This window comes from Salvelinus namaycush, chromosome 31 (genome assembly GCF_016432855.1).
Source record: "Salvelinus namaycush isolate Seneca chromosome 31, SaNama_1.0, whole genome shotgun sequence".
Taxonomy (NCBI): Eukaryota; Metazoa; Chordata; class Actinopteri; order Salmoniformes; family Salmonidae; genus Salvelinus; species Salvelinus namaycush.
The window spans coordinates 916,851-944,630 of NC_052337.1; the positions used below are offsets into that span (position 1 = coordinate 916,851).

Here is a 27,780-nt window from a genome sequence, read left to right on the forward strand (position 1 = left end):
CAATCTATGCTCATAAAAGCGTCTGCAAAATAGAATATATTATTATATTACATCAACAGATGACACAAAGTGCTTATACAGAAACCCAGCCTGTAACCGCAAGCAATGCAGGTGTAGAAGCACGGTGGCTAGGAAAAACTCCCTTGAAAAGCAGGAACCTAGGAAGAAACCTAAAGAGGAACCAGGCTCTGGGGGGTGGCCAGTCCTTTTCTGGCTGTGCCGGGTGGAGATTATAAGAATTACATGGCCATTTAAGGCCAGATCGTTCTTCAAGAAGTTCAAATGTTCGTAGATGACCAACAGGGTCAAATAATAATCAGTGGTTGTAGACGGTGCAACGGGTCCAGTACCTCAGGAGGAAATGTCAGTTGGCTTTTCATAGTTGAGTATTCAGAGGTCGAGACAGCAGGTGCGGTAGAGAGAGGGGTGAGAGCGAGAGAGACAGAGAGAGAGAGATATAGGGAAAAGGTTTGATTCGCAGGACTACCCATATATAAAATCTATGCACACGACTGTAAGTCACTTTTAACGCCAACCCCATTCCTGGAGAGATGCTGTTCCTGGAGAGATACCCTCCTGTAGGTTTTAACTCCAACCCTGTTCCTGGAGAGATACCCTCCTGTAGGTTTTAACTCCAACCCTGTTCCTGGAGAGAGACCCTCCTGTAGGTTTTAACTCCAACCCTGTTCCTGGAGAGATACCCTCCTGTAGGTTTTAACTCCAACCCTGTTCCTAGAGAGAGACCCTCCTGTAGGTTTAAACTCCAACAATGTTGCTGGAGTGATACCCTCCTGTAGGTTTTAACTCCAACCCTGTTCCTGGAGAGATACCCTCCTGGAGGTTTTAACTCCAACCCTGTTCCTGGAGAGAAACCCTCCTGTAGGTTTTAACTCCAACCCTGTTCCTGGAGAGAAACCCTCCTGTAGGTTTAAACTCCAACCCTGTTCCTGGAGAGATACCCTCCTGTAGGTTTTAACTCCAACCCTGTTCCTGGAGTGATACCCTCCTGTAGGTTTTAACTCCAACCCTGTTCCTGGAGAGAAACCCTCCTGTAGGTTTTCACTCCAACCCTGTTCCTGGAGAGATACCCTCCTGTAGGTTTTAACTCCAACCCTGTTCCTGGAGTGATACCCTCCTGTAGGTTTTAACTCCAACCCTGTTCCTGGAGAGAAACCCTCCTGTAGGTTTTAACTCCAACCCTGTTCCTGGAGAGAGACCCTCCTGTAGGTTTTAACTCCAACCCTGTTCCTGTAGAGAAACCCTCCTGTAGGTTTTAACTCCAACCCTGTTCCTAGAGAGATACCCTCCTGTAGGTTTTAACTCCAACCCTGTTCCTGGAGAGATACCCTCCTGTAGGTTTTAACTCCAACCCTGTTCCCGGAGAGCTACCCTCCTGTAGGTTTTAACTCCAACCCTGTTCCTGGAGAGATACCCTCCTGTAGGTTTTAACTCCAACCCTGTTCCTGGAGAGATACCCTCCTGTAGGTTTACACTCCAACCCTGTTCCTGGAGAGAAACCCTCCTGTAGGTTAATAATGTGTATCTGTAGGTTAATAATGTGTATCTGTAGGTTAATGAGTATCTGTAGGTTAATGTGTATCTGTAGGTTAATGTGTATCTGTAGGTTAATAATGTGTATCTGTAGGTTAATGTGTATCTGTAGGTTAATAATGTGTATCTCTAGGTTAATAATGTGTATCTGTAGGTTAATAATGTGTATCTGTAGGTTAATAATGTGTATCTATAGGTTAATGTGTATCTGTAGGTTAATGTGTATCTGTAGGTTAATAATGTGTATCTGTAGGTTAATAATGAGTATCTGTAGGTTAATAATGTGTATCTGTAGGTTAATGAGTATCTGTAGGTTAATAATGTGTATCTGTAGGTTAATAATGTGTATCTGTAGGTTAATAATGTGTATCTGTAGGTTAATAATGTGTATCTGTAGGTTAATGTGTATCTGTAGGTTAATGTGTATCTGTAGGTTAATAATGTGTATCTGTAGGTTAATAATGAGTATCTGTAGGTTAATAATGTGTATCTGTAGGTTAATGAGTATCTGTAGGTTAATAATGTGTATCTGTAGGTTAATAATGTGTATCTGTAGGTTAATGTGTATCTGTAGGTTAATAATGTGTATCTGTAGGTTAATGTGTATCTGTAGGTTAATAATGAGTATCTGTAGGTTAATAATGTGTATCTGTAGGTTAATAATGAGTATCTGTAGGTTAATAATGTGTATCTGTAGGTTAATGAGTATCTGTAGGTTAATAAAGTGTATCTGCAGGTTAATGAGTATCTGTAGGTTAATAATGTGTATCTGTAGGTTAATGTGTATCTGTAGGTTAATAATGTGTATCTGTAGGTTAATGTGTATCTGTACTGTTACCTTCCAGACTGGTTCCATATGATTTTTTTTTATTTAAATTTTTTACCTTTATTTAACTAGGCAAGTCAGTTAAGAACAAATTCTTATTTTCAATGACGGCCTACCGGGGAACAGTGGGTTAACTGCCTTGCTAAGGGGAACAGTGGGTTAACTGCCTTATTCAGGGGCAGAACGACAGATTTGTACCTATTTTTTGTTGTTGTTGGTATTGGTATTCATCACATCAACTCATCTCAGTCTTACCTGGTAAAATAAAGATTTATGTATATAACAAAATATTACCCCGTCAATGCACATTAATGCTACACATTAGTTGTTGCTTTACATTAGGACATACTGTTTCAAAGGGGCATGGATTTGAGATCACTGACTCCAGTCTTTAGTTCCCACTACAGACATCACTTCTAGCAATATTAGGCAGTAGTAGGACACTCACTACCCAGCAATCTGTCAGTGTCACGGCACCAGATTATTATAAATGCTGTGGTCTCATTGACACAGGTGAAGTGAATGATGTGTGTTTTAAAGCAGTTTCATTGTTCTACGGTGGCCCAGCGGTTCAGGCCCGATACGTTGTTACTATCCCTTTGTTCAAAAGGATTCAATTCAAAGGAAAGAAAGAAAACTAATGAATTATTTTAAATGGTCTTATTTTCCCTCCTTGTTTTAAGAAATACATTGCAGAACTACAACATTTCAGTCTATTTGAGACATGGAACAAAAACATTTATACAATCGTTTTCATCTGAAAAATACATTTTTTTTGGTTTTCAAGTCATGAGGACAAATGTATTTTGTCTTTACACAGACAGGGTTTATTTTGTCTTTACACAGACAGGGTAAGCGAAACAACATTAACTCTGAATATTTCCTTCATTTTGATCATAATTGAATTGCTTATCAATAGGTTATCCATACGATTCCATTACAACACCACACTTTTAATACCAGCTCCCATTTGTGTTCCAACTAATGAAAAGAAAGAAAAGAAAAAAATCATGTTTTTCTTTTACAAAAACAAAAACATCAACAGAAACAAATCAGTAAAAAATCTACAGAAAATGGTAAATGTATAATTGTTCTTTGGGATAGACAGCATATTGGCTTTGTTTTCATCTTTGGAATGAAGCTTTTGCTTAGAATATTCAACCACTACCACACAGTCTAGCCTGATCCCAGATCTGTTTGTGCTGTATATCTAACGCCTATGGTGGTTGTCACAAACAGATCTGGAACCAGGCTTCTCAACCACTTCCTGTGAGGTCATCCTTTCCAGGTGTAATTTACTGATATCATCAGATTGTAACACCACCCCTTGCATTTTGGTTTAAACACACTCCTCTCTAAGTAGCCTTTTCACACTATCATGCCGACCTGAACAAACCAGGTCAGTACAGCTCGGTTCAGTTTGGCTCGGCTCAGTTGTGTGACAGGGCTTATATAAGACCCTTACTGAGCCAATGTACAGTATGTTATGTTCCGTCAAGCATAGATACATAAAGAGAATCCAACTGTGGAGAGTAAAATATTGTTCAATATTCTCATCTTCTACTAAATGAATGAGTGATTTGATTCATCGAGTTTAATTTGGTTATCGTCACACTGACCTCTGACCTCTAACCCCCTGTGGTCGTCAGACCGTCTGACCCTTCACAGGCTAGTGGCGTTGCTGTAGATCTCTTTATGTGTGTTTAAAAAATATATATAAATGATTAACCCAGTGAGGACCAGAGTACTGTACAATCACTTCATCCTAACCTCATTTGTTGTATTTTCATCAGACACTGATTGGGTGCTGCTGTCTAATTATAGGGTTTAATTTGTTAGCTAAGTGGAAGGTATAAGAGAGGCATAGATTGTCAGGCACAGTACCTTCTGTGACATTAAGTTGAGGCTTTTTCACTAATATTCTTTGAAAGATTATTTATTGTACTGTGTTTTCAGGTCTATTGTGGTTGATTAAATACTACATGGTTTGTCCATCGATGTCAAATTCTGCGCTGTGTAAGTTACTATACGAAGGCTATGTCAAAGTTGTGGACTACTGTCTCAAATAGGCCTCAGAACAGTTTTATTTTATTTTTACTCATTCTATTTATATCTCATCTGTCACTCTTGTGCAGTATGTTAACAGTTAGCCTTGTGCTAGCCTTGTGCTAGCCTTGTGCAGTATGTTAACAGTTAGCCTTGTGTTCATAACCTTCTACTCGGGAATACGGACCCTTCAGCTAATTCACTTATTACCCAGAGGGTGCACTATGACAGTGGAGGGCCAATATATACACAACTGAGCCACACTCTCAGCAACCACATGCAGCTCATAGAGTGGTACGGATTCTGAACTTAAAAAGTAATGAAGTCACAATGCATTACACTGCTAGCTAATTGTAAATATACTCATGCATAAAATCTGGGCTATAGCACTGTTGTTTGGCAGTTGCTAAACATAATGCTACACTTCAACACAGAAGAATAGGTCATAAGACAAAGAAGGAAACATTTACAAAATGGTGGTCAGAAACTAGGTCATAAGACAAAGAAGGAAACATTTACAAAATGGTGGTCAGAAACTAGGTCATAAGACAAAGAAGGAAACATTTACAAAATGGTGGTCAGAAACTAGGTCATAAGACAAAGAAGGAAACATTTACAAAATGGTGGTCAGAAACTAGAACAGAAGAACAAGGGGGGGTTTTTTGTCTCTTTTTTTTGTCTTTTTTTTTTACATTGTAACATGTAAACTGTAGGCTTAATCTGCAACTATCCTCATTCCAGAAAGCTGAGTGAATAACCGGAGCCACTCCAACAACAAAAAATAAAAACAGAAACAATTAAAAACTCAAACCACAAAAAGACAAGCATTTGTTTTTGGTAAGCGCACCTCTTCAACTATTACAGAAATCACAACTTAAAATGTATAAAGTTTTTTTTTTTGGTTTGTCTCGTAAAGTCACAGTTACCAAAATAATAATTTATTACATACGCTAGAATAACATTACCCTAAACACTAGTATCTCTGAGGTATATCTGAGAACATTAAAGAGAGCACGGTCTGCGCTGTTAACATGCCACAACTTTTTCATTTTTAATTTAAAAAAAATTAAATGTAAAGCTTTGCAACCATTTGGTAGAATAAGAAGAGGAGAGGAAACAGATATATTTGGAAAGCCTTTGGTATCATTTCTCTTAGTTGTTTGCTTAGTGATTGCATTGCAAAGCACCACAGAGCCAGACTAATACATTGTCCACTAGTCAACAACGTGACGGCCGGCTAGAAGCTGAGGTAAGTACAGAGAGGTCTACACTTTTCTTTGGTTCAAGCAAGGCACTCGTCCCATGGTTATCTCATACTTTGCAACAAAAGCGCTGTTTACGTCTTTGTTAAAGCAGCCCCAGTGGAAAAGTAATATAGCTGGCTGAATATAGGCCTTTAACCCTATTAGTAATATAGGACTCTAACCCTATTAGTAATATAGGCCTTTAACCCTATTAGTAATATAGGCCTCTAACCCTATTAGTAATATAGGCCTTTAACCCTATTAGTAATATAGGCCTTTAACCCTATTAGTAACATAGGCCTTTAACCCTATTAGTAATATAGGCCTCTAACCCTATTAGTAATATAGGCCTTTAACCCTATTAGTAATATAGGCCTTTAACCCTATTAGTAATATAGGCCTTTAACCCTATTAGTAATATAGGCCTCTAACCCTATTAGTAATATAGGCCTTTAACCCTATTAGTAATATAGGCCTTTAACCCTATTAGTAATATCGGCCTTTAACCCTATTAGTAATATAGGCCTTTAACCCTATTAGTAATATAGGCCTTTAACCCTATTAGTAATATAGGCCTTTAACCCTATTAGTAATATAGGCCTTTAACCCTATTAGTAATATAGGCCTTTAACCCTATTAGTAATATAGGCCTTTAACCCTATTAGTAATATAGGCCTTTAACCCTATTAGTAATATAGGCCTTTAACCCTATTAGTAATATAGGCCTTTAACCCTATTAGTAATATCGGCCTTTAACCCTATTAGTAATATAGGCCTCTAACCCTATTAGTAATATAGGACTCTAACCCTATTAGTAATATAGGCCTTTAACCCTATTAGTAATATAGGACTCTAACCCTATTAGTAATATAGGCCTTTAACCCTATTAGTAATATAGGACTCTAACCCTATTAGTAATATAGGACTCTAACCCTATTAGTAATATAGGCCTCTAACCCTATTAGTAATATAGGCCTTTAACCCTATTAGTAATATAGGCCTTTAACCCTATTAGTAATATAGGCCTCTAACCCTATTAGTAATATAGGCATATAACCCTATTAGTAATATAGGCCTTTAACCCTATTAGTAATATAGGCCTTTAACCCTATTAGTAATATAGGCCTCTAACCCTATTAGTAATATAGGCCTTTAACCCTATTAGTAATATAGGCCTTTAACCCTATTAGTAATATATGACTTTAACCCTATTAATAATATAGGCCTTTAACCCTATTAGTAATATAGGCCTTTAACCCTATTAGTAATATAGGCCTCTAACCCTATTAGTAATATAGGCCTTTAACCCTATTAGTAATATAGGCATATAACCCTATTAGTAATATAGGCCTTTAACCCTATTAGTAATATAGGCCTTTAACCCTATTAGTAATATAGGCCTCTAACCCTATTAGTAATATAGGCCTTTAACCCTATTAGTAATATAGGCATATAACCCTATTAGTAATATAGGCCTCTAACCCTATTAGTAATATAGGCATATAACCCTATTAGTAATATAGGCCTTTAACCCTATTAGTAATATAGGCCTTTAACCCTATTAGTAATATAGGCATATAACCCTATTAGTAATATAGGCCTTTAACCCTATTAGTAATATAGGCCTCTAACCCTATTAGTAATATAGGCCTCTAACCCTATTAGTAATATAGGCCTCTAACCCTATTAGTAATATAGGCATATAACCCTATTAGTAATATAGGCCTCTAACCCTATTAGTAATATAGGACTCTAACCCTATTAGTAATATAGGCATATAACCCTATTAGTAATATAGGCCTCTAACCCTATTAGTAATATAGGCCTTTAACCCTATTAGTAATATAGGCCTTTAACCCTATTAGTAATTAAAGGCATATAACCCTATTAGTAATATAGGCCTCTAACCCTATTAGTAATATAGGCCTTTAACCCTATTAGTAATATAGGCCTTTAACCCTATTAATAATATAGGCCTTTAACCCTATTAGTAATATAGGACTCTAACCCTATTAGTAATATAGGCCTCTAACCCTATTAGTAATATAGGCATATAACCCTATTAGTAATATAGGCCTTTAACCCTATTAGTAATATAGGCCTCTAACCCTATTAGTAATATAGGCCTCTAACCCTATTAGTAATATAGGCCTTTAACCCTATTAGTAATATAGGCCTTTAACCCTATTAGTAATATAGGCCTTTAACCCTATTAGTAATATAGGCCTTTAACCCTATTAGTAATATAGGCCTTTAACCCTATTAGTAATATAGGCCTTTAACCCTATTAGTAATATAGGCCTTTAACCCTATTAGTAATATAGGCCTTTAACCCTATTAGTAATATAGGCCTTTAACCCTATTAGTAATATAGGCATATAACCCTATTAGTAATATAGGCCTTTAACCCTATTAGTAATATAGGCATATAACCCTATTAGTAATATAGGCCTTTAACCCTATTAGTAATATAGGCCTCTAACCCTATTAGTAATATAGGCCTCTAACCCTATTAGTAATATAGGCCTCTAACCCTATTAGTAATATAGGCCTCTAACCCTATTAGTAATATAGGCCTCTAACCCTATTAGTAATATAGGCCTTTAACCCTATTAGTAATATAGGCCTTTAACCCTATTAGTATTATAGGCCTCTAACCCTATTAGTAATATAGGCCTTTAACCCTATTAGTAATATAGGCCTTTAACCCTATTAATAATATAGGCCTTTAACCCTATTAGTAATATAGGCCTTTAACCCTATTAGTAATATAGGCCTTTAACCCTATTAGTAATATAGGCCTTTAACCCTATTAGTAATATAGGCCTCTAACCCTATTAGTAATATAGGCCTCTAACCCTATTAGTAATATAGGCCTTTAACCCTATTAGTAATATAGGCCTTTAACCCTATTAGTAATATAGGCCTTTAACCCTATTAATAATATAGGCCTTTAACCCTATTAGTAATATAGGCCTTTAACCCTATTAGTAATATAGGCCTTTAACCCTATTAGTAATATAGGCCTCTAACCCTATTAGTAATATAGGCCTCTAACCCTATTAGTAATATAGGACTCTAACCCTATTAGTAATATAGGCCTTTAACCCTATTAGTAATATAGGCCTTTAACCCTATTAGTATTATAGGCCTTTAACCCTATTAGTAATATAGGCCTTTAACCCTATTAGTAATATAGGCCTCTAACCCTATTAGTAATATAGGCCTTTAACCCTATTAGTAATATAGGACTCTAACCCTATTAGTAATATAGGCCTTTAACCCTATTAGTAATATAGGCCTTTAACCCTATTAGTAATATAGGCCTTTAACCCTATTAGTAATATAGGCCTCTAACCCTATTAGTATTATAGGCCTAAAAGCCTATCATATCAGCTCTAGAGAGAGAATTCATTGGAGTCAGTATTGTCCTATGGTTCCAGGAGTCTCACATCAACTGTTGCCACTCCCATATCTTAAGTATATTTGTATAATGTATTATATGCTAATTTGTATAGGCTACACATAGATGAACGTGGCAACACGTGATGAACTCCCGTACTTTCATAAATGACCCAAGTCCCAAGTTCCCACTAGATCCAACATTATTTCTCTCTCTCTCTCTCTCTCTCATTTCAACTCCATATTACCTTTCCAAACAGGAGCTAGATGAGTATAATGATGTGTTCGTAACCAAGTGGGAAGTAGGAATTTCTCACATGTAACTGGGAAAAATCCCATTGAAGGCCCCTCCAACTGGTAATTACTAGTGGGAAACTCGTCCCTCCCACTTCTCCCACATGTTGACCTTTGACATCACCTAGGATAAATGTATAAATGTATTTATCCTTTAATGTATTTTAATGTATATATAAATGTATTTATCCTTTATTTAACCAGGCAAGTCAGTTAAGAACAAATTCTTATTTACAATGACGGCCTACACCGGGCAAACCCGGACGACGCTGGGCCAATTGTGCGCCGCCCCTATGGGACCCTCAATCACAGTCGGTTGTGATACAGCCTGGATTTGAACCAGGGTGTCTGTAGTGATGCCTCTAGCACTGAGATGCAGTGCCTTAGACCACTGCGCCACTCGGGAGCCCCAGTGGCTCCCTACTAAGAGAATGGCCTCTATAACAGCATTTTCCAGCAGTTAAATGCAACAACAAAACATTATTTATAAAAAGCTATCTATTCATATGGTTTGTGAACACTATAATTTGTTAACGAGCATGATAGCTGTACTTTTAGTTCATGGGTTAAGTAGCTTGTTGACCAATCTGCGTTTCTCAACGAGTTCAAAGCACGTGAATACATCCAACTGGTATTTACGACTTCACAACTGGCATATTCCCACCTCCCACTTGGTTACGAACACAGCATTAGTCCCAAGGAGTACACTACTGCTATTATAACGATTACAGCTGTTCTGTTTTGTTTGAACCAGAATGTATCAGGGTTATGTGTCTTTCAGAGAGGCTTTTCACCAGTGCCTTTTGGTTTCTTTGTGTTGAGGTTTCTTTGGTTTGGTTTGGTTTAAATCACAACGTTGCACTGGACCAATAGGCAGGGAGGAGGATTGTGGTTTTTGAAGTCCATTTACAGTATATTGTCCATTGCTTTATTTCCATTAAGTCTGATTGTTAAGGAGTGATACTTGGGGGGGATTGAGGGAAGCATTTTCAAATGTATGGACTGTAGCCTACTTTGCACAGGCACTAGTAAAAATACAGATTCTATAATGTCAGTTTGATAAGATGGACACTGTGTTTTTTTGGGGGGGGCTAATCATTCTGACTCTCCTGTGTTTGTAGATTTCTAAAAACGTTTGTTTTTCCCGGCACTGCTTGTTTGATCGTTACATTTAAAAAAAAATAATAATAATAAATCAAGGAGAAAAGTTAATCCCTAGATGTCTGGGAATTATATTAGTATATATATATGTTCTTTATATAAAGTATGTGGATGTATTTTATCCAGCCTCTAGGTTGTCTCAATGCTTCAGTGTAAAGATGGCGTTGACTTGGGGGTTTGTCTCAACAACTCAATGTGTGGTTTGGACACAATGTGTACTGTGATCTGGTGAAGGGCTTTCTGAAACCCCTAACACACACCCTCACCTTCCCTAACCCTAACACACACCCTCACCTTCCCTAACCCTAACACACACCCTCACCTTCCCTAACCCTAACACTTCCCCCTTCGTCCCTATTATTTTAGGGGAGGAGAAGGCATGTGTTGGAGAGAGCAAGAGAAAGGAGAGGGAAGGAGAAAGGAGAGGGAAGGAGAAAGGAGAGGGAAGGAGAAAGGAGAGGGAAGGAGAATGGAGAGGGAAGGAGAAAGGAGAGGGAAGGAGAATGGAGAGGGAAGGAGAAAGAGAGAGAAAGATAATATCAAAATGAAAGCATGGGCCAAGCGCAGACCGTACTACAGAAAACAAATCTTTGGTATCTTTGGTTTCATCAACACGATTAAAATGACAAATGGAAAGGTCAGTGAGGTAGCCTCTTTGGTTCTCACTATAGAAATAGAAATCGTTTTTTTTTTTTTTTTACACAAGTCAGTCTTGGAAGCAGCTAGTTTAAGGGAATCCTCTGTTTTCCTTCTCTATCAAGTGAAACAACGACCAACCTCTCAAGTGTTCCAGTTATATTTGGTGAGTCTGACTTGTCTCAATCAACGTGTGACCCTCCCCTATCAGTGGCACAAACATCAGTCTGAAATTCATTGCTCGTCCATCACTGGTAAACAAAAGAATGCAAAGGTCTCGCAAATGAAAAACAAAATAAATGAATTAATAATAAATCACAGAAGGAAAAATACAATGCAGTGCTCATTCATTATCTTTTAAATCAACAGATTGTTTTCATCAGGAAGAATGAAGTTAATGAAAAGAAATCTATATTCGGGAAAAATATTTAACTAAATGTGTTTATAATAATATAATGGCGACATTCATTATTACAACTACCCTGACATTACTACATTTTTAAAAACATTGTTCTGTCATTATTCACAAAACAATTGAACACCCTCTGTTGCTTTTTAAAGTAAACTTACTAATATAATAAATTAACGTGGGTAGGACATAAGCACTGCATCTTTGATTCTCTAACTCTCTTAAATACCCATAAATATTCATCCCCCCAAAAATTACATCTAATTAAATAACATTAAATAATTAAGTAAAAAACTATCATGTGTACTAACACACCTCATAAATAGTTCGACAGTATCATCAACAACAAAAAAACAGGACAAACAATGTAAACTTTGGCAAACGTATCAGGGTAAAAGGGTTCCAAGTGAGATTTGGCAATTTAAATGAATTCTCAATTAATTAAAACAATTATAAATTACATAAATAAAATCATATATTACATAAACCTAGGAAAGACAACATAATTGTACATTAGGCATTGGCAAACAAACGTAAGCACTAAAGACAAGCAATGAAAACCTCTTTGGATTTTAGTTTCATACCCATGGTTGGTACATGTTCCTCAAGACCAGACTGAGTATGAAAGTGGACTCCACCAGGCTCCGAGCCTCAAGACCAGGGCTAGGACCAGGACCAAGAGGGCTAGGACCAGGGCTAGGACCAGGACCAAGAGGGCTAGGGCCGTGGCGGAGCATCTTTGTACTAGAAGCCTCACAGAGAGACAACTAGAAAAGGATAAAGCTATTTGACCGATATTTGAGCAGTTTCTCTCAAAAGGTTGAACTACTAGTCTGTTTTGTATTTTTGGTTTTGCTTATTGTGAACGTGTGGAGTAGTAGTTTGTTTTCCCCAAAAAGAACTGAAGTCATACAGGATGTGCCTATGAGCACCCAACCCCTCTGTCCCCTACTGTACCCTCCTTCACTAACACGGACGCTGTGATTCAGCAGTGGACTGGAGAGTGAGGTGAATAGATGAAAGATAGAGACAGCTCGACAGACAGAGATGTGTGTAGTCTACCACCATGTGAGTCTGAGTACAACAGCACGGCAGTTAGTGGAACTGGAAGGATTATGGTTGTGCTGTACACCAGTTATCTTTGGTGTGTACTGTAGTTTCACATAGTTTCACAGAATCATGTTTCTCTACAGACTGCAGTGACAGATACACCTGAATCCTCCGGGCATGATGTTCCCTAGTGGAGTGGACAGACGGAGAACCCGAGGTAGTCAGTGTCCAGTGAAAGGGAGTGATGGAGAGGATGTATCATACCTACTGAATCACACAGTGTCATGTTGAAGAAGGAGCGTACCCTTAAAATCATACATACATGTCCTAATATACATACATGTACTGGGTAGTGCTAGCTATACAGTATGCATGCATGTATACGTATGTGGCTGTATGTATGGTCGACATTGTCAGGAAAATAAACTTTTTGGAGGAAAACTTCTGTAGGAATAATTATGAATCTTTGGTTTTGTAGCTGATGAGGTTTTCGTTGTTCTTTTCCATTTTTCTTGAAAAACTGCATAGGCACACGTTAAAGACAACCTTCCAACTTCCAGAGACACGTCATTCTGCCTTAGGAGACAGCTGCCTCAGCGGCGCAGTTTCCCCCCCACACACGTGTTTTAAACCCTTTCAGTCACATCCTGCTTCCCCTTAAAATGTCCTGACCAATCAGAACAGAACAAAGCTACTTCTGCGTTCCCCCTGATGTCTGTCCTCCTCCTCTTCATCTTCATCATCATCATCATCATCGCTGCTCACATTTATAATTATCTTCCTCTTTAGAACAGTTTTGTTGTAGAACAGGTGCAGAAAAAAGTTTCTTTGGTTTTGATTTGTCAATAAATAGAAAAAAAGTCTCAAGTGTCCATTTGTGGTCCGTCAAGCCTTTGGCTCACTTCTGTATCACGAGAAGCCTGTGTTCTACTGGACAAGGGGCTGCTTACTGGACTTTTTTGCTTTGGTTGTTTGATCGATGGCTGATAGAAGGATAGACGAGTTTGACATGATTGAACTCTAAAGATCTTTATGTATGGGGTTGACTTGAAAAGTAGGAGGTTTGTATATATTTACAGAATGTGTAATATAATGAATGATTGCTACTGTGTTGAGTGGAGTCCTCAACACACGCATGTGTATATAATAATCATTGGTGTACCAGACAGGTGGAGTATCAGCACAGCAGTTAAGAAACAGACGTCTGGGGGACTGCGTCCGAAATCGCACCCTATTCCCTACATAGTGCACTAAAAGTAATACACTATATGGGGAATAGGGTGCCATTTGGGGGTGCCATTTGGGGCACAGACACACTCTTCCTGGTTTGTTTCTTTCTTAGCCTGGCGCCCAGGGTGTTGCCTCTACAAGACTAGTAGAGTCCAGTGGAGACTAGTAGAGCTTAGTGGAGGTTAGTGGAGACTAGTAGAGGCTAGTGGAGGTTAGTGGAGACTAGTGGAGGTTAGTGGAGACTAGTGGAGGTTAGTGGAGACTAGTGGAGGTTAGTGGAGACTAGTAGAGCTTAGTGGAGGTTAGTGGAGACTAGTGGAGACTAGTAGAGGCTAGTGGAGGTTAGTGGAGACTAGTGGAGGTTAGTAGAGGCTACTGGAGGTTAGTGGAGTCTAGTGGAGAATAGTGGAGGTTAGTGGAGACTAGTGGAGGTTAATATAGGCTAGTGGAGACTAGTGGAGACAAGTTGAGACTAGTTGGGACTAGTGGAGGTTAGTATAAGCTAGTGGATACTAGTGGAGACTAGTGGAGGTTAGTATAGGCTAGTGGAGTCTTGTGGAGACTAGTGGAGGCTAGTGGAGGTTAGTGGATGTTAGTGGAGACTGGTGGAGGTTAGTGGAGACTAGTGGAGGTTAGTGGAGACTAGTGGAGGTTAGTGGAGGTTAGAGGAGACGAGTGGAGTCTAGTGGAGGTTAGTGGAGACTAGTGGAGTCTAGTGGAGGTTAGTGGAGTCTAGTGGAGACTAGTGGAGGTTAGTGGAGACTAGTGGGGGTTAGTGGAGACTAGTGGAGACTAGTGGAGGTTAGTGGAGTCTAGTGGAGACTAGTGGAGACTAGTGGAGACTAGTGGAGACTAGTGGAGTCTAGTGGAGACTAGTGGAGACTAGTGGAGACTAGTGGAGTCTAGTGGAAACTAGTGGAGGTTAGTGGAGACTAGTGGAGACTAGTGGAGTCTAGTGGAGACTAGTGGAGGTTAGTGGAGACTAGTGGAGGTTAGTGGAGACTAGTGGAGACTAGTGGAGGTTAGTGGAGTCTAGTGGAGACTAGTGGAGACTAGTGGAGGTTAGTGGAGACTAGTGGAGGTTAGTGGAGACTAGTGGAGACTAGTGGAGGTTAGTGGAGACTAGTGGAGACTAGTGGAGACTAGTGGTCTAGTGGAGACTAGTGGAGTCTAGTGGAGACTAGTGGAGGTTAGTGGAGACTAGTGGAGGTTAGTGGAGACTAGTGGGGGTTAGTGGAGACTAGTGGAGACTAGTGGAGGTTAGAGGAGTTGATTGATATTGTCATTAAAATAGAATTGATGGTTACTGTGTTAAGATAAACCATGTTATGCCAGGGTAGAATAATAACTTTAGTCTTACCAGAAAGCTTCTATAATACAAAGTTAGGAAACAGGGGAAATGGCTCCTCGGGGTTGTGGCCTACTGTCCTACTTGGTGTTTATTTGGACATGTTTGGTTTGTTGTGATTATACTATATAGAGTATAGTACTATACTGTGTGTGTGCAAGAGTGGGTAGTATAGTAGTAGTTGTAGTATTAGTAGTAGTTGTTGTAGTATTAGTAGTAGTTGTTGTAGTATTAGTAGTAGTTGTTGTAGTATTAGTAGTAGTTGTAGTATTAGTAGTAGTTGTTGTAGTATTAGTGGTAGTAGTATAGTAGTGATAGTAGTATAGTTGTAGTATTAGTAGTAGTTGTAGTAGTTGTAGTATTAGTAGTAGTTGTAGTAGTTGTAGTATTAGTAGTAGGTGTAGTATTAGTAGTAGTAGTATAGTAGTAGTAGTTGTAGTATAGTAGTAGTAGTTGTCAGTGTTCTTCAGCCTCTGTTTAGAAATGGCATCCTGAGTTTTCTAATATGTGAAGAACATTCTACATTGAGCTGCAGCTCCAGTTCTATTTAAAATAAAATGTGCTTCAAGATTGTGCTCACATACTTCACAGACCACTACATATGTTGAGAGAGAGCTACGTGTAGTATTTTCTTTACACTGTAAAGAGTCAATGGTGTGTGTGTGTGTGTGTGTGTAGGTCGTGTGTGTGTTGGTCATGTGTTGTGCTTGCATACTTGCCAGTAGCTGGCTGTGGAAAGGTCTCTAAGTGCTAAACCTCCCTCTCCCCTCAGAAAATTCTCAGATGATGTTGATGACGTTTCAGCCATCCTCTCTAATATCATACCTCTCTCTACCTGTCGTCTATTGGTCTGTTCTCAAGTTATGAAACCCCAAATACGGTTCATTTCTCAAAATTCTCAGGTTTGGGTGGAGGGTTCCGGAATTCCTGCTAATTCCCTCCTGATTCCGGGAACTTCCAACCGGGTTTTCTGGGGGGGGGGGGGGGGGGACAGGGAAATAGCGGGCTAACTAGAGGTAGACCACGTCTATACAGGATTTCTCTGCCCTCTGTTCTCAGTTCCCGGGGAAAGGATTGCACAACTAAATTGTAAAGCTGGCTAAACATGGATATAAAACTAAATATTATTCCATTGACAAGGGGTAAGATCAATACCTGTATATAGTCAGTATTTTCTGCTTTTGGCATTTTCTTTGACCTGGACTTGTGTCAACAACATTCATCCGAAACATATCAGAACTTGTCTCCGTCATTGGAGATAATACTAGGTATTTGGAGCCAAATGTTTTATTTCTTAATATAAATATTCTATATGACGATCTCAAAGAAGTCCTTTACCGGGAGATTGCTAGGACATTCTGTGTCTTTGGTGGGTTAGCTAACCCTGTGGTTTCAATCCAATATTACATATAGATAATTTACATAATATATATGTTAGCATATTATACTTGGTCTTTGGTTTTTGGGCTAATGTTTTTAGTGACATTATAAAAAACTAGAATAGAGCAGATTAATTGTGTTTCATTCTAATAAAGCTATAGATAGACATTAGTCATGAATAGCCTTGGACTGGTGGTATCATTCAGGCAGTGTGCAAAGAGGGGTGGTATTACCCTATAGTGCTTCATCAATGTTTTATAAATGAATCTGATTTATTTTTGCTAAATCAGCCAGTAAACAGCCCCTTTCCTTTTTAACTCATCCTCAAAAAGCAAAATGTAAAACGTTTTGGTTTTCCAGTGGTGCTGCGAAGCGCCCCCTCCCCTCTCAGCCCCTCACCCCACCCATCAACCCCAACCCTCACCTAACCGTCCCCCCCACCCCAACCATAACACCCCCCCCCCCCCCCCCCCCCCCCCATCGATCACACTTTGGTACAAGAGCTGGATGCTGTGGAGGCTCCTCCCGGACTCCCCTCGTCCATCCATTTGTCCAGGCTGCGCCTGCGGGCGTTCATGAAGAAGTTGCTAACGGTGGTGAGTTCCAGTCCCAGCTGCTGAGAGATGGTCATCTGCATCTCTTTGGACGGACGCTTGTTCTCCTTGAAGATGGCCAGCAGGGTGCGACGCTGCAGGTCAGTAAAAACCAGACGGGATTTCTTTGGTGTATTGTTCCTTTCCTTGCTTGGGTCTTGTTCTTTTCTTTTGCACGCTTTAGGAGGGAAGGGAGGGAGGGAGGGAGGGAGGGAGGGAGGGGGGGAGGGAGGGAGAGAGGGAGGGGAGGGAGGCAGGGAAGGAAGGAGGGAGAGAGGGAGAGAGAGAGAGGGAGGGAGGGAGGGAGGGAGGGAGGGAGGGAGGGAGAGGGAGGGAGGGAGGGAGGGAGGGAGGGAGGGAGGGAGGGAGGGAGGGAGAGAGGGAGGGGAGGGAGGCAGGGAAGGAGGGAGGGAGAGAGGGGGAGAGGGAGGGAGGGAGGGAGGGAGGGAGGGAGGGAGGGAGGGAGGGAGGGAGGGAGGGAGGGGGAGGGAGGGAGGGAGGGAGGGAGGGAGGGAGGGGGGAGGGAGAGAGGGAGGGGAGGGAGGCAGGGAAGGAGGGAGGGAGAGAGGGAGAGAGGGAGGGAGGGAGGGAGGGAGGGAGGGAGGGAGGGAGGGAGGGAGGGAGGGAGAGAGGGAGGGGAGGGAGGCAGGGAAGGAGGGAAGGAGGGAGGGAGGGAGGGAGGGAGGGAGGGAGGGAGGGGGGGAGGGAGAGAGAGAGGGAGGGGAGGGAGGCAGGGAAGGAGGGAGGGAGAGAGGGAGAGAGAGGGAGGGAGGGAGGGAGGGAGGGAGGGAGGGAGGGAGGGAGGGAGGGAGGGAGGGAGGGAGGGAGGGAGGGGGAGGGAGGGAGGGAGGTAGGGAGAGGGAGGGAGGGAGAGGGAGGGAGGGAGGGAGGGAGGGAAGACAAAACACAGAGAGACAGGGTAGGGTGTGAGGAAGAAGAGAGAGCATATGTTAGTAGTCATACGTAGGAATGATCCTACAGAGAGAGAGAGATGAAGATGTGATGCAGGTGATCTTTGGTGAGGTAGAACAGACCTGTCTTAGGTAAGTCTCAACTTATCAACTTATAACAGACCCTATATGACTAGTGTGAGTGTGAGTGTGTGTGTGTGTGTGTGTGTGTGTGTGTGTGTGTGTGTGTGTGTGTGTGTGTGTGTGTGCGTGCGTGCATGCGTCTTGTTAAGGTTTTCTGCATGTTTATATCATTTGTTTCATGCAAGTCAAGCATTTCTACAATGCATTCGGAAAGTATTCAGACCCTTTGACTTTTTCCACATTTTGTTACGTTACAGCCTTATGCATTTTTTTCATATCAATCTACACACAATACCCCACAATGACATCACAATACCCCATAATGACATCACAATACCCCATAATGACGTCACAATACCCCATAATGACAGAATGAAAACAGGTTTTTAGAATTTTTGCTAATTTATTTAAAAAACAGAAACACCTTATTTACATAAGTATTCAGACCCTTTGCTATGAGACTCCAAATTGAGCTCAGGTGCATCCTGTTTCCATTGATCATCCTTGAGATGTTTTTACAACTTGATTGGAGTCCACCTGTGCTAAATTCAATTGATTGGACATGATTTGGAAAGGCATACACCTGTCTACATAAGGTCCCACAGTTGACAGTGCATGTCGGAGCAAAAACCAAGCCATGAAGTCAAAGGAATTGTCCGTAGAGCTCCGAGACAGGATTGTGTCGAGGCACAGATCTGAGGAAGGGTACCAAAACATTTCTGCATCATTGAAGGTCCCCAAGAACACAGTGGCCAAACTGAGCAATCTGGGGAGAAGGGCCTTGGTCAGGGAGGTGACCAAGAACCCGATTGTCACTCTGATAGAGCTCCAGAGTTCCTCTGTGGAGAAGGATAACCATCTCTACAGCACTCCACCAATCAGGCCTTTATGGTAGAGTGACCAGATGGAAGCCACTCCTCAGTAAAAGGCACATGACAGCCCGCTTGGAATTTGCCAAAAGGGACTTAACGGACTCTCAGATCATGAGAAACAAGAACTCTTTGTCCTGAATGCCAAGCGTCACGCCTGGAGAAAACCTGGCACCATCCCTACGGTGAAGCACGGTGGTGGCAGCATCATGCTGTGGGGATGTTTTTCAGCGGCAGGGACTGGGAGACTAGTCAGGATCAAGGGAAAGATCTACGGAGCAAAGTACAGAGAGGTCCTTGATAAAAACCTGCTCTAAAGCTCTCAGGACCTCAGACTGGGGGTGAAGGTTCACCTTCCAACAGGACAACGACCCTAAGCACACAGCCAAGACAACGCAGGAGTGGCTTCGGGACAAGTCTATGGATGTCCTTGAGTGGCCCAGCCAGAGCCCGGACTTGAATCTGATCGAACATCTCTGGGGCGACCTCAAAATAGCTGTGCCGCAACGCTCCCCATCCAACCTGACAGAGCTTGAGAGGATCGGCAGAGAAGCATGGGAGAAACTCCCCAAATACAGGTGTACCAAGCTTGTAGCGTCATACCCAAGAAGACTCAAGGCTGAAATCGCTGCCAAAGGTGCTTCAACAAAGTACTGAGTAAAGGGTCTGAATACTTATGTAAATGTTTTTTATTTGTAATACATTTGCAAACATTTCTAAAAACCTGTTTTTGCTTTGTCATTATGGGGTGTTGTGTGAAGATTAATGACGGAAAAAAACAATTTAATCCATTTTAGAATAAGACTTCAGTCTGTGGGCTTACAACCTAACACTACCCATACAGTAGTCTTCAGTCTGTGGGATTACAACCCAAGACTACCCATACAGTAGTCTTCAGTCTGTGGGCTTACAACCCAACACTACCCATATAATAGTCTTCAGTCTGTGGGCTTACAACCCAACACTACCCATACAGTAGTCTTCAGTCTGTGGGATTACAACCCAAGACTACCCATACAGTAGTCTTCAGTCTGTGGGCTTACAACCCAACACTACCCATATAATAGTCTTCAGTCTGTGGGCTTACAACCCAACACTACCCATACAGTAGTCTTCAGTCTGTGGGCTAGGAATGAGATGGAGGATAAAGGATAAAGAAATAGCTTCTCTTTGTTGACAGAAGAAGTATGTCATCAAATGTCAACATTCCGTTGCAAGATGGTTGCCATGCCTCCCACTCAGAAGAACACACACAGACTAGCAAACAAGCCGATGGACTGACACAAGACAAAACACACATGGCATTACTCATAATGTGCTGTTAACAAAATACAATGAAATAGGATGCCTGAAATCACAACCCTTCCTATGGAATAAATCATTTAAATGTAGTATTTTCTATTTTTTATTAATATACCTGCTGACATGAATGAGTCATATCCTTTATCTGTCCTATAGCCCTTCAATCAATCCTTGGTTTCCCAAATTATTATTCTGTGTATAACCCTTGTTCAAAATCCAATTTTATTTGTCACATGCGCTGAATACAACAAGTGTAGACCTTACAGTGAAATGCTTACTTACAAGCCCTTAACCAACAATGCCGTTTTAAGAAAATCCCTTAAAAATGTAAGATAAGAATAACAAATAATTAAATAGCAGCAGTAAATAACAGTAACGGGGCTATTTATAGGGGGTACCGGTACAGAGTCAATGTGTCAATGTGTCTTTTTCCTGTAGTCCACAATCATTTCCTTTGTCTTGATCTCGTTGAGGGAAAGGTTGTTGTCCTGGCACCACACGGCCAGGTCTCTGACCTTCTCCCTATAGGCTGTCTCGTCGTTGTCGGTGATCAGGCCTACCACTGTTGTGTCATCAGCAAACTTAATGATGGTGCGGGAGTCGTGCCTGGCCGTGCAGTCATGAGTGAACAGGGAATACAGGAGGGGACTGGGCACTCACCCCTGAGGGGCCCCTGTGTTGAGGATCAGCTTGGCGGATGTGTTGTTACCTACCCTTACCACCTGGGGGCGGCCTGTCAGGAAGTCTAGGATCCAGTTGCAGAGGGAGGTGTTTAGTTCCAGGGTCCTTAGTGATGAGCTTTAAGGGCACTATGGTATTGAACGCTGAGCTGTAGTCAATGAACAGCATTCTCACATAGGTGTTCCATTTGTCCAGGTGGGAAAGGGCAGTGTGGAGTGAAATAGAGATTGCATCATCTGTGGATCTGTTGGTGCGGTATGGAGACTGGAGTGGGCCTAGTGTTTCTGGGATAATGGTGTTGATGTGAGCCATGACCAGCCTTTCAAAGCATTTCATGGCTACAGATGTGAGTGCTATGGGTTGGTAGTTATTTATGCAAGTTACCTTAGTGTTCTTGGGCACAGGGACTATGGTGGTCTGCTTGAAACATGTTGGTATTACAGACTCAGAAAGGGAGAGGTTGAAAATGTCAGTGAAGACACTTTCTAGTTGTTCAGCTCATGCCCGGAGCACACATCCTGGTAACCCGTCTGGCCTCGCAGCCTGTTTAAAGGTCTTACTCACATCGGCTGCGGAGAGCGTGATCACACAGTCGTCCAGAACAGCTGATGCTCTCATGCATGTTTCAGTGTTACTTGCCTGGAAGCGAGCATAGAAGTTATTTAGCTCGTCTGGTAGGCTCGTGTCACTGGGCAGCTCTCAGTGGTGCTTCCCCTTGTAGTGTGTAATAGTTTGCTTGCCCTGCCACATCCGATGAGCATCGGAGCCGGTGTAGTACGATTCGATCTTAGTCCTGTATTGACACTTTGCCTGTTTGATGGTTCGTCGGAGGGCATAGCGGGATTTCTTATAAGCTTAAGGGTTAGAGTCCAGCTCCTTGAAAGCTGCAGCAAACTATTACAGCTCTACCCTTTAGCTCAGTGCAATGTTGCCTGTAATCCATGGCTTCTGGTTGGAGTATGTACGTACAGTCACCGTGGGGACGACGTCCTCGATGCACTTATTGATAAAGCCAGTGACTAATGTGGTGTACTCCTCAATGCCATTGGAATAATCTCGGAACATGTTCCAGTCTGTGATGGCAAAACAGTCCTGCAGTTTAGCTTCTACTTCATCTGACCACTTTTTTGTTGTTGCTTGTAACCAGGAATCAGGAGGATAGAATTATGGTCAGATTTGCCAAATGGAGGGCGAGGGAGAGCTTTGTACGTGTCTCTGTGTGTGGAGTAAAGGTGGTCTAGAATTGTTTTCCCTCTGGTTGCACATTTAACATGCTGACAGAAATGAGGTAAAACTGATTTAAGTTTCCCTGCATTAAAGTTACCGGCCACTAGGAGCGCCGCCTCTGGATGAGCATTTTCCTGTTTGCTTACGGTGGAATACAGCTCATTGAGTGCGGTTTTAGTGCCAGCCTCGGTCTGTGGTGGAGTGTAGACTACAAAAAAATACACATGAAAACTCTCTAGGTAGATAGTGTGGTCTACAGCTTATCATGAGATACTCTATAGATTTCGTGCATCAGCTATTGTTTACAAATATGCATAGGCCCCGCCCCGTGTCTTACCAGAGGCTGCTGTTCTGTCCTGCCGATAGAGTGTATAACCCACCAGCTGTATGTTCTTAATATCGTTGTTCAGCCACGACTCGGTGAAACATAAGATATTACAGTTTTTAATGTCCCGTTGGTAGGATAAATGTGCTTTCAGTTCGTCCCATTTATTTTCCAGCGATTGAACATTAGCTAGCAGAACGGAAGGCAAGGGCAGATTAGCCACTCGTCGCCTGATCCTCACAAGGTATCCTGATCTCTTTTTCCAGTGAATCACGGGGATCTGTGCCTGGTCGGGTGTCTGTATTATATCCCTCGCGTCCGACTCATTGAAGAAGAACTCCTCGTCCAATTTGAGTAATCCCAGTTTTTTTTACATTTTACATTTTACATTTTACATTACATTTTACATACTGAGACAAGGATATCCCTACCGGCCAAACCCTCCCTAACCCGGACGACGCTATGCCAATTCTGCGTCGCCCCACGGACCTCCCGGTTGCGGCCGGCTGCGACAGAGCCTGGGCGCGAACCCAGAGACTCTGGTGGCGCAGCTAGCACTACGATGCAGTGCCCTAGACCACTGCGCCACCCGGGAGGTGGCGCAGTGACAGCGATACAGTGACAGGGACACAGTGACAGGGATACAGTGACAGGGACACAGTGACAGGGATCCCTGTCACTGTATCCCTGGCACTGTATCCCTGTCACTGTGTCCCTGTCACTGTATCCCTGTCACTGTGTCCCTGTCACTGTATCGCTGTCACTGTATCTCTGTCACTGTATCCCTGTCACTGTATCCCTGTCACTGTATCCCTGTCACTGTATCTCTGTCACTGTATCCCTGGCACTGTATCGCTGTCACTGTATCGCTGTCACTGTGTCCCTGTCACTGTGTCCCTGGCACTGTATCTCTGTCACTGTGTCCCTGTCACTGTATCCCTGTCACTGTGTCCCTGGCACTGTATCCCTGTCACTGTGTCCCTGGCACTGTATCTCTGTCACTGTAACCCTGGCACTGTATCCCTGTCACTGTAACCCTGGCACTGTATCCCTGTCTCTGTGTCCCTGGCACTGTATCTCTGTCACTGTGTCCCTGGCACTGTATCCCTGTCACTGTGTCCCTGGCACTGTATCTCTGTCACTGTAACCCTGGCACTGTATCCCTGTCACTGTATCCCTACACTGTGTCCCTGTCACTGTATCCCTGTCACTGTATCCCTGTCACTGTGTCCCTGTCACTGTATCGCTGTCACTGTATCTCTGTCACTGTATCCCTGTCACTGTATCCCTGTCACTGTATCCCTGGCACTGTATCTCTGTCACTGTATCCCTGTCACTGTATCTCTGTCACTGTGTCCCTGGCACTGTATCTCTGTCACTGTATCCCTGTCACTGTATCCCTGTCACTGTGTCCCTGTCACTGTATCGCTGTCACTGTATCCCTGTCACTGTATCCCTGTCACTGTATCCCTGTCACTGTGTCCCTGTCACTGTGTCCCTGTCACTGTGTCCCTGTCACTGTATCCCTGTCACTGTGTCCCTGGCACTGTATCCCTGTCACTGTGTCCCTGGCACTGTATCTCTGTCACTGTAACCCTGGCACTGTATCCCTGTCACTGTAACCCTGGCACTGTATCCCTGTCTCTGTGTCCCAGGCACTGTATCTCTGTCACTGTGTCCCTGGCACTGTATCCCTGTCACTGTGTCCCTGGCACTGTATCTCTGTCACTGTAACCCTGGCACTGTATCCCTGTCACTGTATCCCTGTCACTGTGTCCCTGTCACTGTATCCCTGGCACTGTATCCCTGGCACTGTATCCCTGGTACTGTATCCCTGGCACTATGTCCCTGGCACTGTATCCCTGTCACTGTATCCCTGTCACTGTATCTCTGTCACTGTATCCCTGTCACTGTATCTCTGTCACTGTATCCCTGTCACTGTGTCCCTGTCACTGTGTCCCTGTCACTGTATCCCTGTCACTGTATCCCTGTCACTGTGTCCCTGTCACTGTGTCCCTGGCACTGTATCGCTGTCACTGTATCGCTGTCACTGTATCGCTGTCACTGTGTCCCTGTCACTGTGTCCCTGACACTGTATCCCTGACACTGTATCCCTGTCACTGTATCCCTGTCACTGTATCCCTGTCACTCTATCCCTGTCACTGTATCCCTGTCACTGTATCCCTGTCACTGTATCCCCGTCACTGTATCCCTGTCACTGTGTCCCTGTCACTGTGTCCCTGTCACTGTATCCCTGTCACTGTGTCCCTGGCACTGTATCCCTGGCACTGTGTCCCTGGCACTGTATCTCTGTCACTGTAACCCTGGCACTGTATCCCTGTCACTGTAACCCTGGCACTGTATCCCTGTCTCTGTGTCCCTGGCACTGTATCTCTGTCACTGTGTCCCTGGCACTGTATCCCTGTCACTGTGTCCCTGGCACTGTATCTCTGTCACTGTAACCCTGGCACTGTATCCCTGTCACTGTATCCCTGTCACTGTGTCCCTGTCACTGTATCCCTGTCACTGTATCCCTGGCACTGTATCCCTGGTACTGTATCCCTGGCACTGTATCCCTGTCACTGTATCCCTGTCACTGTATCCCTGTCACTGTATCCCTGTCACTGTATCCCTGTCACTGTATCTCTGTCACTGTATCCCTGTCACTGTGTCCCTGTCACTGTGTCCCTGTCACTGTGTCCCTGTCACTGTGTCCCTGGCACTGTATCTCTGTCACTGTATCCCTGTCACTGTATCCCTGTCACTGTGTCCCTGTCACTGTATCGCTGTCACTGTATTCCTGTCACTGTATCCCTGTCACTGTATCCCTGTCACTGTATCCCTGTCACTGTGTCCCTGTCACTGTGTCCCTGTCACTGTGTCCCTGTCACTGTATCCCTGTCACTGTGTCCCTGGCACTGTATCCCTGTCACTGTGTCCCTGGCACTGTATCTCTGTCACTGTAACCCTGGCACTGTATCCCTGTCACTGTAACCCTGGCACTGTATCCCTGTCTCTGTGTCCCTGGCACTGTATCTCTGTCACTGTGTCCCTGGCACTGTATCCCTGTCACTGTGTCCCTGGCACTGTATCTCTGTCACTGTAACCCTGGCACTGTATCCCTGTCACTGTATCCCTGTCACTGTGTCCCTGTCACTGTATCCCTGGCACTGTATCCCTGGCACTGTATCCTTGGTACTGTATCCCTGGCACTATGTCCCTGGCACTGTATCCCTGTCACTGTATCCCTGTCACTGTATCTCTGTCACTGTATCCCTGTCACTGTATCTCTGTCACTGTATCCCTGTCACTGTGTCCCTGTCACTGTGTCCCTGTCACTGTATCCCTGTCACTGTATCCCTGTCACTGTGTCCCTGTCACTGTGTCCCTGGCACTGTATCGCTGTCACTGTATCGCTGTCACTGTATCGCTGTCACTGTGTCCCTGTCACTGTGTCCCTGACACTGTATCCCTGACACTGTATCCCTGTCACTGTATCCCTGTCACTCTATCCCTGTCACTGTATCCCTGTCACTGTATCCCTGTCACTGTATCCCCGTCACTGTATCCCTGTCACTGTGTCCCTGTCACTGTGTCCCTGTCACTGTATCCCTGTCACTGTGTCCCTGCCACTGTATCCCTGTCACTGTGTCCCTGGCACTGTATCTCTGTCACTGTAACCCTGGCACTGTATCCCTGTCACTGTAACCCTGGCACTGTATCCCTGTCTCTGTGTCCCTGGCACTGTATCTCTGTCACTGTGTCCCTGGCACTGTATCCCTGTCACTGTGTCCCTGGCACTGTATCTCTGTCACTGTAACCCTGGCACTGTATCCCTGTCACTGTATCCCTGTCACTGTGTCCCTGTCACTGTATCCCTGGCACTGTATCCCTGGCACTGTATCCCTGGTACTGTATCCCTGGCACTGTGTCCCTGGCACTGTATCCCTGTCACTGTATCCCTGTCACTGTATCCCTGTCACTGTATCTCTGTCACTGTATCCCTGTCACTGTGTCCCTGTCACTGTGTCCCTGTCACTGTATCCCTGTCACTGTGTCCCTGTCACTGTATCCCTGGCACTGTATCGCTGTCACTGTATCGCTGTCACTGTGTCCCTGTCACTGTGTCCCTGACACTGTATCCCTGACACTGTATCCCTGTCACTGTATCCCCATCACTGTATCCCTGTCACTGTATCCCTGTCACTCTATCCCTGTCACTGTATCCCTGTCACTGTATCCCTGTCACTGTATCCCCGTCACTGTATCCCTGTCACTGTATCCCTGTCACTGTGTCCCTGTCACTGTATCCCTGCACTGTATCTCTTTCACTGTATCCCTGCACTGTATCCCTGCACTGTATCTCTTTCACTGTGTCCCTGTCACTGCGTCCCTGTCACTGTGTCCCTGGTACTGTATCCCTGTCACTGTATCCCTGGCACTGTATCCCTGGCACTGTATCCCTGTCACTGTATCCCTGTCACTGTATCCCTGTCACTGTGTCCCTGCACTGTATCGCTGTCACTGTGTCCCTGTTACTGTATCCCTGTCACTGTGTCCCTGTCACTGTATCCCTGCACTGTATCTCTTTCACTGTATCCCTGCACTGTATCCCTGCACTGTATCTCTTTCACTGTGTCCCTGTCACTGTGTCCCTGTCACTGTGTCCCTGGCACTGTGTCCCTGTCACTGTATCCCTGGTACTGTATCCCTGGCACTGTGTCCCTGGCACTGTGTCCCTGTCACTGTGTCCCTGGTACTGTATCCCTGTCACTGTATCCCTGGCACTGTATCCCTGGCACTGTATCCCTGTCACTGTATCCCTGTCACTGTGTCCCTGCACTGTATCGCTGTCACTGTGTCCCTGTTACTGTATCCCTGCACTGTATCCCTGGCACTGTGTCCCTGCACTGTATCTCTTTCACTGTATCCCTGTCACTGTATCCCTGTCACTGTGTCCCTGTCACTGTATCCCTGCACTGTATCTCTTTCACTGTATACCTGCACTGTATCCCTGCACTGTTTCTCTTTCACTGTGTCCCTGTCACTTCCCTGTCACTGTGTCCCTGGCACTGTGTCCCTGTCACTGTGTCCCTGGTACTGTATCCCTGGTACTGTATCCCTGTCACTGTGTCCCTGGCACTGTATCGCTGGCACTGTATCCCTGGTACT

General features: G+C 43.4%; 1 protein-coding gene across 3 annotated transcripts in view; it reads right to left on the reverse strand.

The window, feature by feature from the left end:
- Nucleotides 1–17,058: 17,058 nt before the first annotated feature.
- LOC120026436 (one cut domain family member 2-like) overlaps nucleotides 17,059–27,780 on the reverse strand; it is a 46,355-nt gene continuing 35,633 nt past the window's right edge. For 2 of the 3 annotated variants that reach the window (XM_038971296.1, XM_038971295.1), the window contains one exon: nucleotides 17,059–17,348. In XM_038971296.1, coding sequence (XP_038827224.1) covers nucleotides 17,062–17,348 — 287 coding nt within the window. In that variant the 3' untranslated portion in view covers nucleotides 17,059–17,061. The remainder of the gene's footprint in view (nucleotides 17,349–27,780) is intronic. The other variant, XM_038971297.1, reaches the window with a different exon arrangement.